Source organism: Delphinus delphis, chromosome 1 (assembly GCF_949987515.2).
Source record: "Delphinus delphis chromosome 1, mDelDel1.2, whole genome shotgun sequence".
NCBI classification, from domain to species: Eukaryota; Metazoa; Chordata; class Mammalia; order Artiodactyla; family Delphinidae; genus Delphinus; species Delphinus delphis.
In genome coordinates this window covers 21,651,002-21,666,997 of record NC_082683.1, presented here as the reverse complement: position 1 = coordinate 21,666,997, position 15,996 = coordinate 21,651,002, and the positions used below count along the sequence as shown (strand labels likewise).

The 15,996-nt window shown below is 38.5% G+C and overlaps 1 protein-coding gene across 3 annotated transcripts in view; it reads left to right on the top strand.

The window, feature by feature from the left end:
• The window catches only part of EYA3 (EYA transcriptional coactivator and phosphatase 3), a 103,320-nt gene that overhangs the window by 60,629 nt on the left and 26,695 nt on the right, over window positions 1–15,996 (top strand). For all 3 annotated transcript variants that reach the window (XM_060017171.1, XM_060017164.1, XM_060017179.1), the window contains 3 exons: window positions 5,211–5,348; window positions 11,355–11,440; window positions 14,241–14,424. In XM_060017171.1, the coding sequence (XP_059873154.1) occupies window positions 5,211–5,348; window positions 11,355–11,440; window positions 14,241–14,424 (408 nt within the window). The remainder of the gene's footprint in view (window positions 1–5,210; window positions 5,349–11,354; window positions 11,441–14,240; window positions 14,425–15,996) is intronic.

Sequence of the window (15,996 nt, the reverse complement as noted above, 5' to 3'; positions counted from 1 at the left end):
GCTTTAGAAAATCTTACTGTAAAACGATTGTATGTTATATATTTATACAGTAATAATATATTGTAATAATATTGAGTGCTTACTGCGCAAGCAGTATGCTGAGAATGAGTGCTTCACACTTTACATTACTTTCTTATGTAATCCTCAGGACCACCCTTAAAAAGTAAGTGGCAGCATTATCCCTTTTTATAGATGAGGAAACAGGCTTAGAAATATTAAGTGACTAACCTGAGGTCATACAGTTAGTAAATGCCTAGGATTAGAAGTGCACCCCAGTCTGTTTAATTCCAGAAGTGCTCATAAATTTAGGTCTGTATGAAAAAGTTAATCTCACAGTTGACTTTGAAATTTAAAAGTTTCCTCCTTTTAAAGAAGTGAGAAAAGACTAGAGGAAATCTAGGAAGCCCATATTATGACTAATCTTTAAAAGTAAAGGAATGGTGGTCATATCTTTTCAGGGCTATATAGAAATCTGGTGAGATGGTAGAATGAGGATTTGAGGTTCCAGTGATCTGCATGAGTACATGTGAGAGAAAGGGTACTCGTTCGTTTTTAGGGGCTCATAAAAGATTGGCTTAACTGCCATTGTTCTACCTTCTTTTAAAAGAACTTTAATATGAGATGGAGATTTGACAGTATGTATTGAGTCTTAAGGATGTTCATGCCATATCCCTCAGTAATTTTACTTTTAGGGATTTATCCTAGGGAATTAATTAGAGATAACCACAAAAATTTACTACCAAGATATTCATCACAGCATTATTTATAATAGCAAAAGACTGGAAACAACAGACATATTGAATTGAAAGGTATATGTTAAATTGCAGTGTATCCATAGAATGGAAAACTGTGTAGCCATTATAAATCATATTCTTAAAGAATATTTAGCGTCTTGAAAAAAGTTTATTATTAATTGAAAAAAGCAGTATATAAAACTAAAAATATAATATACCAAGTTAGTAGTTTTTAAAAATATGTACATAAAGAATAATTTGGAAGAAAAACTGAATGTTAACAGTACAGGCAGTACAGATTTGATCTCAATTACCAAGGAATCATGCAAAGTGAGGACACAGTTCCAATGTGTACAGGTTTCAGTTAACACAGTCCCGTGCAAAAGTGAGAATTGTCTGTTTTTTTGTTTTTTTGCGGTACGCTGGCCTCTCAACTGTAGTGGCCTCTCCCGTTGCGGAGCACAGGCTCCGGACGCGCAGGCTCAGCGGCCATGGCTCACGGGCCCAGCCGCTCCGCGGCATGTGGGATCTTCCCGGACCGGGGCACAAACCCGTATCCCCTGCATCGGCAGGCGGACTCTCAACCACTGCGCCACCAGGGAAGCCCTGTCTGTATTTTTTGTGTGTGTGATGAGACTATGCAATTTTTTTCTTTTCACTTTCTATATTTTCCCAATTTTCTATAATATACATCTACTTATAGTTAACGAAAGTACTCAGATTAAATTACTTAGTATTTATAAGAGCTCATCCCAGTGAGGTATTAAATCAACAAGATATTCTTTCATGTGGTTTTTTTAGCATTTATATATACTTCGATTCTTTTTTTTGTTGTTGCGGTACGCGGGCCTCTCACTGCTGTGGCCTCTCCCGCTGCGGAGCACAGGCTCCGGACGCGCAGGCTCAGCGGCCATGGCTCACGGGCCCAGCCGCTCCGCGGCATGTGGGATCTTCCCAGACCGGGGCACGAACCCGTGTCCCCTGCATCGGCAGGCGGACTCTCAACCACTGCGCCACCAGGGAAGCCCTGTACTTCGATTCTTAACCAAACTAATCTTCTCTAAATTTCCACTACTCTGATATATATTACTGCAAAGTGAACTGCTCAGATTAGTTTGGTTAGTGACTAGCCAATAGGGGGGAAGTATTTGTGCTGAGAAACTTGGGTAGAGTTTGTGATAAGACCCCACTGTGGGGCAGCACGAGAACAGCACTCAGAGGCAGACTTCCTTTGCCATTTTTAGATCAGCTGCTGCTCTACATCAGGCTCTTGGTACTTAAAATGACTTGAGAAAGTCTACTTGTAGGCAAAGAACAGTGGACCAGGAGTCAGGAAGCCAGGATTTCATTTCTTCTTTGCTGCCGGCATTAGTGCTCTACAGTCACACCATTTGGTCATGCTACTTGTTACTTGGAATTCTAGAAAGAGTGCTTTTAAAGGAAGATAGACAGATAGATACACACACACTTAAAGAGCAGGGCTACAGTGATACTGGAGGCAGTGTCCATATTGTCTTTTATTCCTCTGTTCTTCATAAAATAATATTCAATAGCTACTTTATGTTTCTGCCCCAAAACATTCAAAACTATCTATTATTTTCTCTACTTGTCTTGGACATTTTGCACTAATTTCTGACCTTATAAGATGGACCAGTTTATAGAAATTTTACATTTTGAAACTTTAAAAATACATGCTGAATAATGAAACTAACAAAATTCTCTCAGTTAATACTATTCTTATTAGTAAGATAGTATTTTAGGACAGTGTAATAATAAACATGTTTACAAACCCAACACCTCAGGTTCAGAACCTATTTAGAAAAAAAACACATTGATTACAATAAATCTGAAAGTTATTGTGACATTGAAAAGGCAAGTTGTTTCTATGTTTCTAAAAAGTGTGATAGTCAACCACCAAGAATCTTAGCACTAATATTCAAATTTCACATCATAAATGTTTAAAAAAACTACATTCTCAAATATTTTTTATTGTTAAATGTCAGCCATAACAAGGAATTAAGCTGTGGCTTACCTGGGCAGGACTGAAGACCATCATGAACCAAGGGGTGGAAGGGGGTGGAGGGCAACCCTCCGAATTTGTGCTATAGAGATGGTGGCATTCCTTAATCTCCTCAAATATGTTATTTCATGTGTTTAGTAGGTGAGAAAAGAATATGTCTTGTTTTTTTAATGCTTTAGTTTGATAAATTAGGAGTTTGGGATTAACACATACACACTACTGTATATTAAATAGGTAAATAACAAGGACCTACTGTATAGCACAGGAAACTATACTAAATATCTTGTAATAATCTATACTGGAAAAGAATCTGAAAAAGTGTGTGTGTGTGTAGCTAAATCACTTTGCTCTACAGCAGAAACTAGCAACATTGTAAATTAACTATACTTCAATGAAAAAAAAAGTTTGAGACAAGGCAATTACCATGTTCCACTGTGAACCTTTTCAGATTTTAACATCTTTTTTTTTTTTTTTTTGCGGTATGCGGGCCTCTCACTGTTGTGGCCTCTCCCGCTGCGGAGCACAGGCTCCGGACGCGCAGGCTCAGCGGCCATGGCTCACGGGCCCAGCCGCTCCGCGGCATGTAAGATCTTCCCGGACCGGGGCACGAACCCGTGTCCCCTGCATCGGCAGGCGGACTCTCAACCACTGCGCCAGCAGGGAAGTCCTAACATCTCCTTTTACTATTCTTACATTTACTTGTCAACAAATTTTACAGATCTGAGTTACACTAAGATATCTGAGGGCCCTGGTGAAGCAGAGGTCCTTATTCTCAAAGCATTATATATTTATAAATTTCTTATCAGATTAAGAGTATATGAAGTGAGGTAATGTTGAATTTGAATCTGTGGCTGACCTTGGTATTGATTTCTTACCTGGAATGTGTTTGATGAATCTTCTTGGGCCTAATCATCAGCTTCAACTATATTGATCCAGTAGCTATAACTATTCAGAGCACAGTGAGGGTTTTTTTGTTTTGTTTTGTTTTTTAACATCTTTATTGGAGTATAATTGCTTTACAATGGTGTGTTAGTTTCTGCTTTATAACAAAGTGAATCAGCTATACCTATACATATATCCCCATATCTTCTCCCTACAGTGAGGTTTTTAATAGACTTTTGCATAGCCAAAATTATGACAAAAACTTGGGGTCTTCCCTGGCAGTCCAGTGGTTAAGACTCCGTGCTCCCAATGCAGGGGGCATGGGTTCGATCCCCAGTTGGGGAACCAAGATCCCACATGCTGCACAGTGTGGCCAAAAAAAAAAAAAAAAAAAAAAATTTATGACAAAAACTCTTCACTCATAAAGGATATCCTTAGGCTGTCGTGTAGAAGCAAGCTTTTTTTTATGGTTTCCTAGTTTACTGCAAATGAAAAAGGAGATACAGCCAGAAACAGGAGATTGTCAAGAAGTGACAGATCACAGAGAAAAGACAAAGTGATACAAGAGCGTTCAAATCATAGAACTGTAATTGAGTTCTACTTAGTACTAAGCAAATGTCTTCACATACTGCAGTAGCCTCTGGGGATTTTTCTGTAATGTACATAGCACAGCACAGTATAGATCTGAGAAAAGGTATGGTCACTATTTCCTCCCTGCTAAGAAGGCAGGAAAGGATATAAATATTTTTTAGAAAGATTGTCACTTAGGAGCATTGTGATAAAAATAAAACTGAATAGCTATGATGTCTTATTATATGTTCTAACAGGGAAAGATATGTCTCAGGTATTATGTGGAAAAGCAAATTATGAACAGCATGTAACATCCCATTTTTATTAAAAAGAAGAAAAAAAAGATTAGTAAACAGAAGAAATCTGAGTGACTCTTATGCAAACTGAATAGCAGTTAAGTCTGGATGGTGGGATTATATATGACTTTATTATTTCTAAAAATTAGAAATTATATTTCTGCTAATGTTTTTTAATTTATAAAAGTAAGCAGGTATGTCTTTCCTAATCAGAAGAAATAAAGGTAACAAAATAACCAGCTTAAGAAGGCAGAGAAGTATACATACATTTTAGAAAAATCTGGTGCTTGTTTAATGGGTAAGTGAATTTTAAACGTATGTGGAATGTCTCCTACCTAGACAATGCAGATAAATGATTTATCACTCTACAGGAATGTCAGGCACTCTACAACAATGGTAGGGTGTCAGTAGCCCTTTTTCTGAATGCTGATCAATTTTCCCCATCCATTGAAGTGAACTTACATACATGCATATCACTGTTGGGTTTTTGACAAGATTTTTGTTTCTATGGCCCCATTCCCCAATTCTTTGAAATTGTATTTGCTTGTGGTATATTACGAGTGGGAGATTCAATAATTTTCTCTTACAAGCAAATTTATTTTTGTTTTAAGATTTTGATTTTAAACCTACTGGCTGATATTTGAAAGCATAACCATGCTCCTCAGTTCCAGTGTTTTGTTTGTAATTGGTCCAATTTATCTGATTCAGGTGCATTGTGGCCAGGTATGAAACCTGAAAGTGGTTTAACTCAGACTCCATCTCCAAGTCAACACAGTGTTCTTACCTGCACTACAGGGTTAACCACAAGCCAGCCAAGCCCAGCACATTATTCTTATCCCATTCAAGGTAAACAGGCATGGTTGTGTGTGTTTTGTTTTTTTAAAAAAATTATTATTGTTTTTTGTTTTTAATCTACCTGTATCTCCAAACATACTGGGTAATATAGGATATTTGCATTTGTGCATGCTTTTTGTGTTAGACAAACTAGAACCTAGGAGTGTGGTTCATAAGTAGTTTAAGCTTTTGTGAACTGCTTAATAGAATTGAAGACTCCTCTTTTGCACGTTGGTGTCCAGAAAACCTGTCTAATTTTGTTCTAGTCTGTTCTCAGTGGCATTTTGTCCTGTAAATGAGCAGAAGACTCCATGGGTTAGAGCTTTGCTGACTTCTTTTATGTGAAGTCCAAATAGAATGGAAAGTGAGATTGAGTGCTGCTTTGTGAGATGTGTGCTGCTTTTCTGCTGTGGTTTTTGTTATACCTCCACCCCCATTTACTACTTCTTGGTGAGCTTTTCTCGTTCAAAAAATTCAATGTTGTTTCTATTTTGTGATGGAAAGCATAGCATTAAAGCTTGAACTCTAAACACCTCTGCCTTCCTGAGTTCTTCCTCTAAAAGGTTAGAATTATGACAGGACTATTTGGAATGAAGACAAAGAAACTCAAAAGGCACTGTGGAGTTAATTCCTTACCCTTCCAAGTCCAATGCAGGGAATTTATCATTGTTCCAAATTGGGAATTAATGTCCATCTACTTGGCTTCTCATCTGCCTCCTTTCTCCTGATTTCTCCCAGCTTTTAAATATTATTCCTTATAAAACCAGTCCTAGGTGTTCTTTTTTTTGTGTGTGTGGTACGCGGGCCTCTCCCGTTGCGGAGCACAGGCTCTGGACGCGCAGGCTCAGCGGCCATGGCTCACTGGGCCCAGCCGCTCCGCGGCATGTGGAATCTTCCCAGACCGGGGCACAAACCCGTGTCCCCTGCATCAGCAGGCAGACTCTCAACCACTGCGCCAGCAGGGAAGCCCAGTCCTAGGTATTCTTAAAATATAACCTTTGATGATGAAAAACTGTTTTGATGTAGATTATATGAAACAAAATATTTTGATTTTCAGTATTAACTGTTTTCAATAAAATGACTGAGGACTACTTTTTCTTAGTCTGTTGGGAACAACTGGTTACTACATTCCTAAGACCTTGCTCTGAGCTACCTTTTTCTCTTATTGTTTATGGAGTCTCCTCTTAATTATTTTCCCTTCTTTTTATGTTTGTCCCCTCCCCCTTCTTTCTTTCTAAAATGGGAACAAACCAGGAGGAAAAAAACTCAAGAGCATGACTTTGTCTTCTCCTCTACTCCCTTTCATTTTTATAAAGTGTTCCTCTACTTTGGTAGGCTTTGGGGTCCAACTACAGGCAAATCTAGTAGCCAAGTTCCTCCTAAACTGATATATCTCTGATGACTACACCTAGGTCATGAAAGAAAAGCAAGGAGTTCTCTTCCTTTATATTAATAATCCTCTCCCCAGGTGTAGAACCACCACTCATCTGTACCTGTACCTTGAATTTGAGGAGCCTGATAGCTGTGCTTACTTCTCCCTCTTTGTAAAACAAGAGGAACCACCTTTTGGGGGTCTTTTATGACCCATTGCTTTAAAAAAGTCACGAAGCTGTGCTTTCAACCTCATTTGCCACTATCCTAATTTCTTACCTTTTAGTACATTTTTTCCCTTTAGATCAATTAACCCAGTTTCCTCCATTGTGCTAATAATGATCACTGTTGGTATTTGTTAAGTGCATATTATGTGCTTAGCATTATTTTAGCAGAGATAGGTGTTACTCATGTAATCACAACACACCTATGAGGGAAGTACTGTCATTAATCTCATTTTACAGATTTGGCACATAAGACACACAGAAAATAAGTCAAGGATGTAAGCTGGGCAGCCTGACCCCAGCACACGGGTGTAATGTTTATGATTTTCAATGTAGAAGTCATGGTATCAATATCAACTCCCATAATTGAGAACCTATACTTGCAAGTATTTAAATTCATTTCCCTTCCCTTTTCTGGTTAACCTATTGGCCCATTATATTGCCATTAGAACTTTGGCAAAGGGTAGAAATTAAGGCAGAAATTAAGCATCAAGTTATCAATTTTTGCCATTTATTCTGAGAAAAAGTTGGTAGAAAGCAAGTGGTAACAATTGGCTAAAAGGAAATATGGGTATTACTGGCACATTTGAATCACCTGGATTCTCCTCTATCAGTATCACTCTCCTCACCCCCACTTTTCATTTCCTTTAGCACAGATAATTAATGTCAGCTCTCCAGAGCTTCATCTTCCCCCCTGTGTAACTACCCAGTCATTCCACTGAGTAAAAACAAGGAGCATTGTATTGATTTTTTTTTTAAAGTGGTAAAAACAGCAATGTCCCCTCATCCCCTCCAGAAGCTTTCAACAATTGACAGTAGCCCATCTTCCCAGGGCAAGTTAGGGAAATTACAGCAAATTCCACTTCTGGCTTGATCAGCTCTGACCAAAACCTTTTCTTCAGTTTATACTTCAATGCTCATGAAAACCCTTTGATTAAATAGATCTGGCTTCTTTATATCAACCTTTTCCTAGAGTGTCTGTGACTGTGTGGCCCAATCTCTGGTTATTTTCTTCAATTGAGATGATTTAAATAATTAAAATTCAAGTAGCAAAATTAATTTCAGAAATTTCAGAATTGATTTTAACCCAACCTTGAATTTCAGTGAATGTCTTTGGGCTCTGATAGTGTTGGTAACACACAAGAGTCTTTCGTTGACTAGGAGATTTGTTGTGTATTTTAATAGACTTTATTTTTTATTGTAGTTTTAGATTTGTAGAAAAATTGAGCATATGATACAGAGAGTTATATATCTCCCTACCCTGCACACAGTTTCCCCTATTATTAACATCTCACATTAGAATGGAACATTTGTTATGATTAATGAACCAATATTGGTACATTATTATTAATTAAATCCTAGGTTTATTTAGATTTCCTTAGTTTTTACCTGATGTCCTTTTTCTGTTCCAGGATCCCATCCAGGACACCACATTTCATTTGATTGTCATGGCTCCTTAGGATTCTCTTGACTGCAGTTTTTCACACTTTGCTTGTTTTTGATAACCTTGACATGCTATTCATGAATCCCACGAGTATTTATTGAGCTTTACCTATTGTAGGCCGGGTGCTTTGCTAGACGTTGGAGGTGACGAATAAGGTAGTAAGCTTCTGCCTTCATGGAGCTTACAGACTAGGAGGGGAGGCAGAAAACAAACAAGTAAATAAATAGGTTTTGAAAAGTGCTCTGAGAGGAAAAAAGAATTGTTTGTTGTGACTGGGAAAACAAGAAAGGAATTAGTTCTAATAGAGGAGTCCAGAGAGAGTCTCTCTGGAAGTAGACATGCTGAGAAGGAATGATCATGCTGGAGGGCAAGAGGGACAGACCAGGGAGAACAACAATTGAGGCAGGGAGAGCAGCATTGCAAAGGTCCTTGAGTGAGAAAGAGTCTCTCTTGTTTTGAGTAACTCGAAAGCTGGGTGAGCATGGGTGGTAGAGAAACATTCATAAAATTAGAGAGGTGGGTAGAAACTAAATCTTGCACCAACTTCTATGTGCCATTAAGCCTTGGGTTTACCCTCCAGCTTTGGGGCAATGTCACTTAATTCAGCTGTGCCTCACAGTTCTATAACCACAGTCTTCTGATTAAAGCTATCTCTGTATCCTGACTGTTTCAGGTGGATCTCTAGTGGGGCATGGTTCTCAGAAGCTTTGTCTATGATTTCACAGCTCTGTTGCAAAACAGGAGTGGGAACTATCGGAAAACAGTTGGCCATGCCACTGGCATTTGGAGAGCTAATAGTCTTTAAAATACATGTATCAATAGGAGTTACCACTTGAGTTTTATTTTATCCTCTAAATTTATTTTTGTTGCATATTTTATTGCTGCTGCTTTTGTTTTTTAAATCTGCAGTTGAATTTGTTGTTGTTGAGACCTAGATGTATATTTATGTAGGATGATCATTGCTTTTTTTTTTTTGAGGTGCCTGGCTTTTTAGTCATAGTTTTGCAGGGGGTACGGCATGTAGTGATTGTGTATATTTTAAAATGAGTTTAGCTTGGGTTCAATGCTGGTTACAAGAGCCTAAATAAATACTATTTCTTTAATTATCATCTAACTTTTATCACTAGAATTTAAACGCCATGAGGGCAGGGACTTCGTCTTGTTCACTACTCTACTCCTCAGTGGCTGGAACTGTTTCTGGGCACACAGTAGACCCTGGTTTAATGAACAAATGAATGAATGAATAACACATGTTAGAAATGATTTGATTGAGTTGGAGAAAGAACTGTTAATTGAGCCCTGTAAACTTTCTAGGTTAGCAGACCAACGTTTCCTGTAATAGAAGCCACTATTGCTGAGAGGAATTTGTGATTTTTAGTACTGTACTTGTTAAAAACTTGGTATCAACAAGTAGCTAATCAAGTCATTAAACTTCCTGTCAGGGATAATTAAGAGTATGTGGCCAGTTGTTTGTAAGGTCTACCTTTTTACCTCCAGCCCAATTCTGTAAGTGATCTGAAAATTGTTAAATTTATAAAACTACCTTGTCAGTCAGAGCAGCTTTTTCCCCATGTGTGCAGATATCAGATGTGAATGAGTTGTACCTGTAACCGTTTATAAATCATTAAGAAGGTAGAATAGAATTAAAGGTAAATGGGAGGAAAAGAGGAATATATGTTAGGATTAGGGCTAAAGAAAAATTGATCTAGAAATGGATCTTGGGTTGGGTCTTCGTTGCCGTGCGCGGGCTTTTCTCTAGTTTTGAGCGGGAACTACTCTTCGTTGCGGTGTGCGGGCTTCTCATTGCGGTGGCTTCTCTTGTTGCAGAGCACGGGCTCTAGGTGCAAGGGCTTCAGTAGTTGTGGCTCACAGGCTCTAGAGCACATGCTCAGTAGTTGTGGCACACGGGCTTAGGTGCTCTGCGGCACGTGGGATCTTCCCGGACCAGGGCTCGAACCCGTGTCCCCCGCATTGGCAGGTGGATTCCTTAACCACTGTGCCACCAGGGAAGTCCCACCTGCACTATTCTTAATGGAGGTTTTCCTAATAACTTTCCCTCTAGAGGACTTTGTCGCCAATGGGATAGGTAGTCAGATAGTGTGGTTTACCTGATGGTGAGCCTTTATGGTGTGTGTGACTGCGGTAGAAACCATGTATAAGTATGCTTATGATGAGCAAAAGAGAGGAGTTCAAGAGCAGTACCTCACAATTTCACCTACATTGTCCACCTGGAAAACGTCACTGTGACAAATACTAGTCACTGAGGATTTTATTAAAACCCTGGTGGAATCTGTGATAGAAGGGTGTGAAAAAAACCCAAATTTCTTGTCGTGAGACAGGCAGCCTAAGTAGCTTATGAAGTAAATTTTTACCTGGCCAGAATAATATTGAATATTTTCCGAATTTTTCCAGGCTCATGGGTGAAATCATTAAATGCCAGAACATGGTGTTTGTTGAAGCAACTCCAAGCACTTTAGAATTTGGAAAACTCCATCAATTTCTCAGAGTAATTGTGTTGCACCAGGAAAGGCATAATTTGGGGCAAGTGACAGTAAATATCACAGTGTAGGACTTAACACGTGGATTTACCAGAGTTCTTGTTGTTTCTACTGGTGTCAGTAGGTCACACTGCAGGTGAGTTATTTTTCAGCTGCCAGAGAAGATGGACTGGAGTGATTTGGTTTAGGTTCTGATTTCACTGGTATCATTAGTATGAACCAGTGCATTGTGTTGTATCCTTCTAGGACTTTAGTAGGAATAATTGAAGACTCAAGTTGAAACAAAAATGTGTGAACTGTTTTATTTCTAATCAAGTCTAAATTAAGGTATGGCATGCAAAAGAGCAAAACCAGTATATAGTATTTATTTCCTTTGCCAATGTTTTTTATCTCCTTATAGATCTGTTTACTTAGGACAGAATATATTTTGAGTTTCATTTAGGCGTTTACATAATATCTTTTAACACTTTCAATCTTATAGCTTCAAGCACAAATGCCAGCCTGATATCCACTTCATCTACTATTGCCAATATTCCAGCAGCAGCAGTGTCCAGCATCTCAAACCAGGTACGGTGCTGCTTTTGTTCCTCCTGTTGATGTGGTTCATCTAGCTAGCCCTTCCTTTCTTCTTTCCATTATCAGTTTGCCAATCTAAGGAACAACCAGTATGGACTGTGGAGAGGCCTTTTTCTGGATGCCCTCAGGACTGAAACCTTGGATGGTTTCTCAGGCTACTACCCAGTTTCTCTCATTCCATTGCCAAGACTATGAATGATATGATTATATCTGCTCCTTTATCTACTGTGTGTGTGTCTGTCTCTTACCCTGCTGCTACAAGAATGTAAGCTCCGTGGGGATAGGGATTTATTTTTCTATTTTGTTTAGTTATTTGTTCTGAGAGTTCAGAAAAATGCCTAGTACTCACATTGAAGGCACATAATAAATGTTTGTGGAAATATTACTTTGACTTTTTTTTACTTAGCCACTCATTTCTTTGTGAATTAGTCTGGTCTTGATCACTATTTTACTAACTCTGTATGTTTAGATCACTTGTAACATCTTCAGTGTTTTAGGGTTTTTTTGGTTTTGTTGTTCTGTTTTTATTTGTTGTTTTCTCTGCAGCAATTAGTATTATCAACCACTGCCTCCATGGATCTTTTTTTGTGGCTGCAGTTAACATTGCTATTCTGGTTCACTTTTTATGTTTTGACTGTTTTTGCATTTGTTCATTCTTTTAGTCCACAGGTATTTATTGAGTTCCTGCTGTGTACCTGGAATTCTTCAGGGTAACATCTCTCTCCCTTTGCATATCCTGTCTTCTGTCATGGACAGTCTCTATTTAGTTTTCCACATGCTTATTATTTCATCACCAGGAATGTTTAACCACATTCACAATGTCCATTTACTTCTTCCAAAATGAAGATTCTAGTCCTGACCTCATGATATCTACAGGCTTCCTGCTGATTGATGGGCTTTTTTTTTTTAATATCCTATTATTTCCCTAAGTTGACCATATCTAAAACCAGCCTTTCATTCCACCCTTTCTTCCGTTTCCCTGTCCTCCAAAAGTAATACCACTTTTTCCTACGGCTTCTCAATTCTTGTCAGTTACACTATTTTTTAATATACCTAGGCCTAAAACCAGACCAGTCATCTTCGATTTTTTTTTTCCTTACCCAGCCCTAATCCAGCCATTTCTGGAATTCTTTCCTGCTTTTTCTTTTTCTTTTTTCTTTTTTGGCTGCGTCACATGGCATATAGAATCTTAGTTCCCTGACCAGGGATCTAACCTGTGCCCCCTACAGTGGAAGCGTGGAGTCTTAACCACTGGACTGCCAGGGAAATCCCTGCTTTTTCATTTTTGCTGTCATTTCCCATGGTTTAGCTTTTTCCTCTTTAATCTTGAGTTAACTATTCATCTCATCTTTAATTTTTCACCGTGCCTGTACATTTTCTAAAACACTGATTAATTTTCTTTAAGTGCCACATTTTATCCTGTCACTCACCTGCTCAGAATCTTTTCATATTTTTGTTTATTTGAATTTGATGATCCCCATTTTCTGCTCCCACACAAACTATGCACCACTGCGTAAAGAATCCAATCCAATCCTTAACCAGTCATTCAGGCCTACAGAGATCCTTTGTTTCATCCAGACTCAACATCTCTGGCCGCTTAATAAAACCTTTCCAGGGCCTGTTCCTTTTCCTATCCCCTGTGCTTCTTTGTCTCAGAAAGTTCTCTGTCACAGTCTGCAGTGATAGTTGTCTTCCTCTGTATTTTACTCATTTGACATACAGTTTATTGCTAATTTGTTGGAAATAGGTTTTGGTCTTCTATCCTGCTAGATTTTTAACTCCCATGTACCAACACATATACACACACACTCACACTGTGAATTATATTTGGCTTATGGTAGATGCTCAGTGTTCTTTATAAATAATTGGTCTGATCAGTTAGCTTTTTCCTGCTTGTCACCAATACCAGTTATCAGTGGAATTTTTTTAAGGTGTGTATTTGAGCTGTGCATCATACCCATTTTTTACAGCTTTTTTAAGGTGTAATTGACATACAGTAAATTACACAGATATAAATTGTATGATTTGATAAGTTTTGTCATGTATGTGCCTGTGAAACTACCAAAGGTTCCCTTCAAATATTTTAAAGAAACTTTATTTTTAAAGAAAGCTTGATTATTTAAAAAAAAGAGAGGGGACTGCCCTGGTGATCCAGTGGTTAAGACTCCATGCTCCCAATGCAGGGGCCCCAGGTTCGATTCCTGGTCAGGGAACTAGATCCTGCATGCTGCAACTAAAGATCCCGCATGCCACAACTAAGACCCTGAACAGCCAAATAAATAAATATTTTTAAAGAGAGAGAGAGAGAGAGATACTCAGTTTTTAAACTGGGAAACTTTAATGTAGGATATTCACTTTTTTGTTTAAGCTCATCTGTCCTTAAAAGCACTATCATCTAGTGCAGTGTTTTATAAACTTCTTAAGGAGTAGACTCTTTCCTTCAAAAATTCTATGCAGAAATTCTGTACATAAAGTAGAAGAAAAAAAGGCTGGTATAGTAGAAAAGGGACATTGTGTGTACAGTGCATGGGACACTTTGCTCTCAGCCTTAACCTCATCCCAAAGACAGTCCCTGAGGCGTGTCCTCTTGACTCTTAGGTTTCCACAGAATGCATTTTGAAAATCATTGGTTTAGGTGGAAGACTATATAGGTTAGGTAAATAAGAAGTCGGGTTAATGTTTTAGGGAAATAATTATGAAAAAGAGGGACATGAAAGTCTCTTGTGTTGAAATTAATGTTATGCTCTGGCTAAGTGGCTTATTTTCCTCCCTTATTCCCTTTGACCTACAGGACTATCCCACCTATACTATCCTTGGTCAAAGTCAGTACCAGGCTTGCTACCCCAGCTCCAGCTTTGGAGTCACAGGCCAGACTAACAGTGATGCTGAGAGTACCACTTTAGCAGCAGCCACATACCAGACGGAGAAGCCTAGTGTCATGGTACCTGCTCCTGCAGCACAGAGACTTTCCTCTGGTAAGCTCTACATTTGGCTTAAGGGCATTTCATCCAACAGGTGATGGTGAAGATTACTTTGTTCTGGTCTAAGTCACTGTTACCATGCTATTGGCCTTCCTTCTCAGGTGAGGAGTATTTAAACACTGTAACCAGACAACGATGAGTCGTTGGCAGACTGAATATAATACCTGATGCTGTGAACAGAAAAGTACCAAGAATGAAAAGACTTTGTTTATGACTCCCACTCCACTCTCCCTGTAGCTATAATATGCTTGTCACAGAGAACTTCAGAATCTTAGCACATTTTATAAAAGCTGGAGGACTCCAGTTTTAGTCTGTGCATAACTGACTTCTGGTTAGGCCTCAGAACAGTAGTTCTTAACTTTTTCTGTGTCATGGATCCCTTTAAGATTCTGAAGAAAGGTATGGTTCTTTTTCCCCAAAGAAATACATAAAATTTAACCTACAAATGTAAACCTGTAGCTTTGAAATGGATCAATGAATTATGATGTCCAGATTAAAAAATCCTGACATAGGGCTTCCCTGGTGGCGCAGTGGTTGAGAATCTGCCTGCTAATGCAGCAGACACGGGTTTGAGCCCTGGTCTGGGAGGATCCCACATGCCGCGGAGCAACTAGGCCCGTGAGCCACAACTACTGAGCCTGTGCGTCTGGAGCCTGTGCTCCTCAACAAGAGAGGCCGCGATAGTGAGAGGCCCACGCACCACGATGAAGAGTAGCCCCCACTTGCCACAACTAGAGAAAGCCCTCGCACAGAAACGAAGACCCAACACAGCAAAAATAAATTAATTAATTAATAAAAAACCAAAGGACTAGTGTTTAAAAAAAAAAAAATCCTGACATAAAGACTTTATGCACACATTCAGTAAACATATGCACATACTTTTTATCCCTATTTTTCATGAAAATTTGGTGGTTCGCTGTCACATCATGTAACTTGAGGAAGGACTGTTTATCGTTAACACTGATGCGTTTTTAAAAAGTGGTCTACATCAACTAATGCAGTTTTCTGTGCATCTTGCCTCTACTGGTCTTCTAGATAAAGACATACAAATGGTTGCTGCTTCGAACGTACATAACTCTGAAATCATTACATGTGTTGATGCCTTAGTTTTGAATTCATTTCTCTAAATATCTTTGTTCTTCATAACAATTTTAACTTTTTAATAATGGAGAGTTTCAAACAGTGGCAGAAGTTGTCAGAATGGTGTAATGAACCCTTATATTCTGTCATCCAACTTCAGCAATTAACAACTCATAGGCAATCTTGTTTCAACTATACTTCATCCAATTCCCTCCTCAAATGCCAGGTATCATATTTATTTATAATGCTTGGTAACATAACCACAATGCCATTATCCCATCTTAAATATTCAACAATAATTCCTTACTAACATAAAATACCAAAGGGTAATCATATTTCTAGTTTTCTTATAAATGTTAGGAGTTTTGTTTTTCTTTTTACAGTTTGTTTAAAATAAGATCCAGGTAAGGTCCATACATTATGATTGGTGGATATTTTGTTTTAACCTATAAATTCCCCTATCTCTTTTTATTTCCGATTGTAATT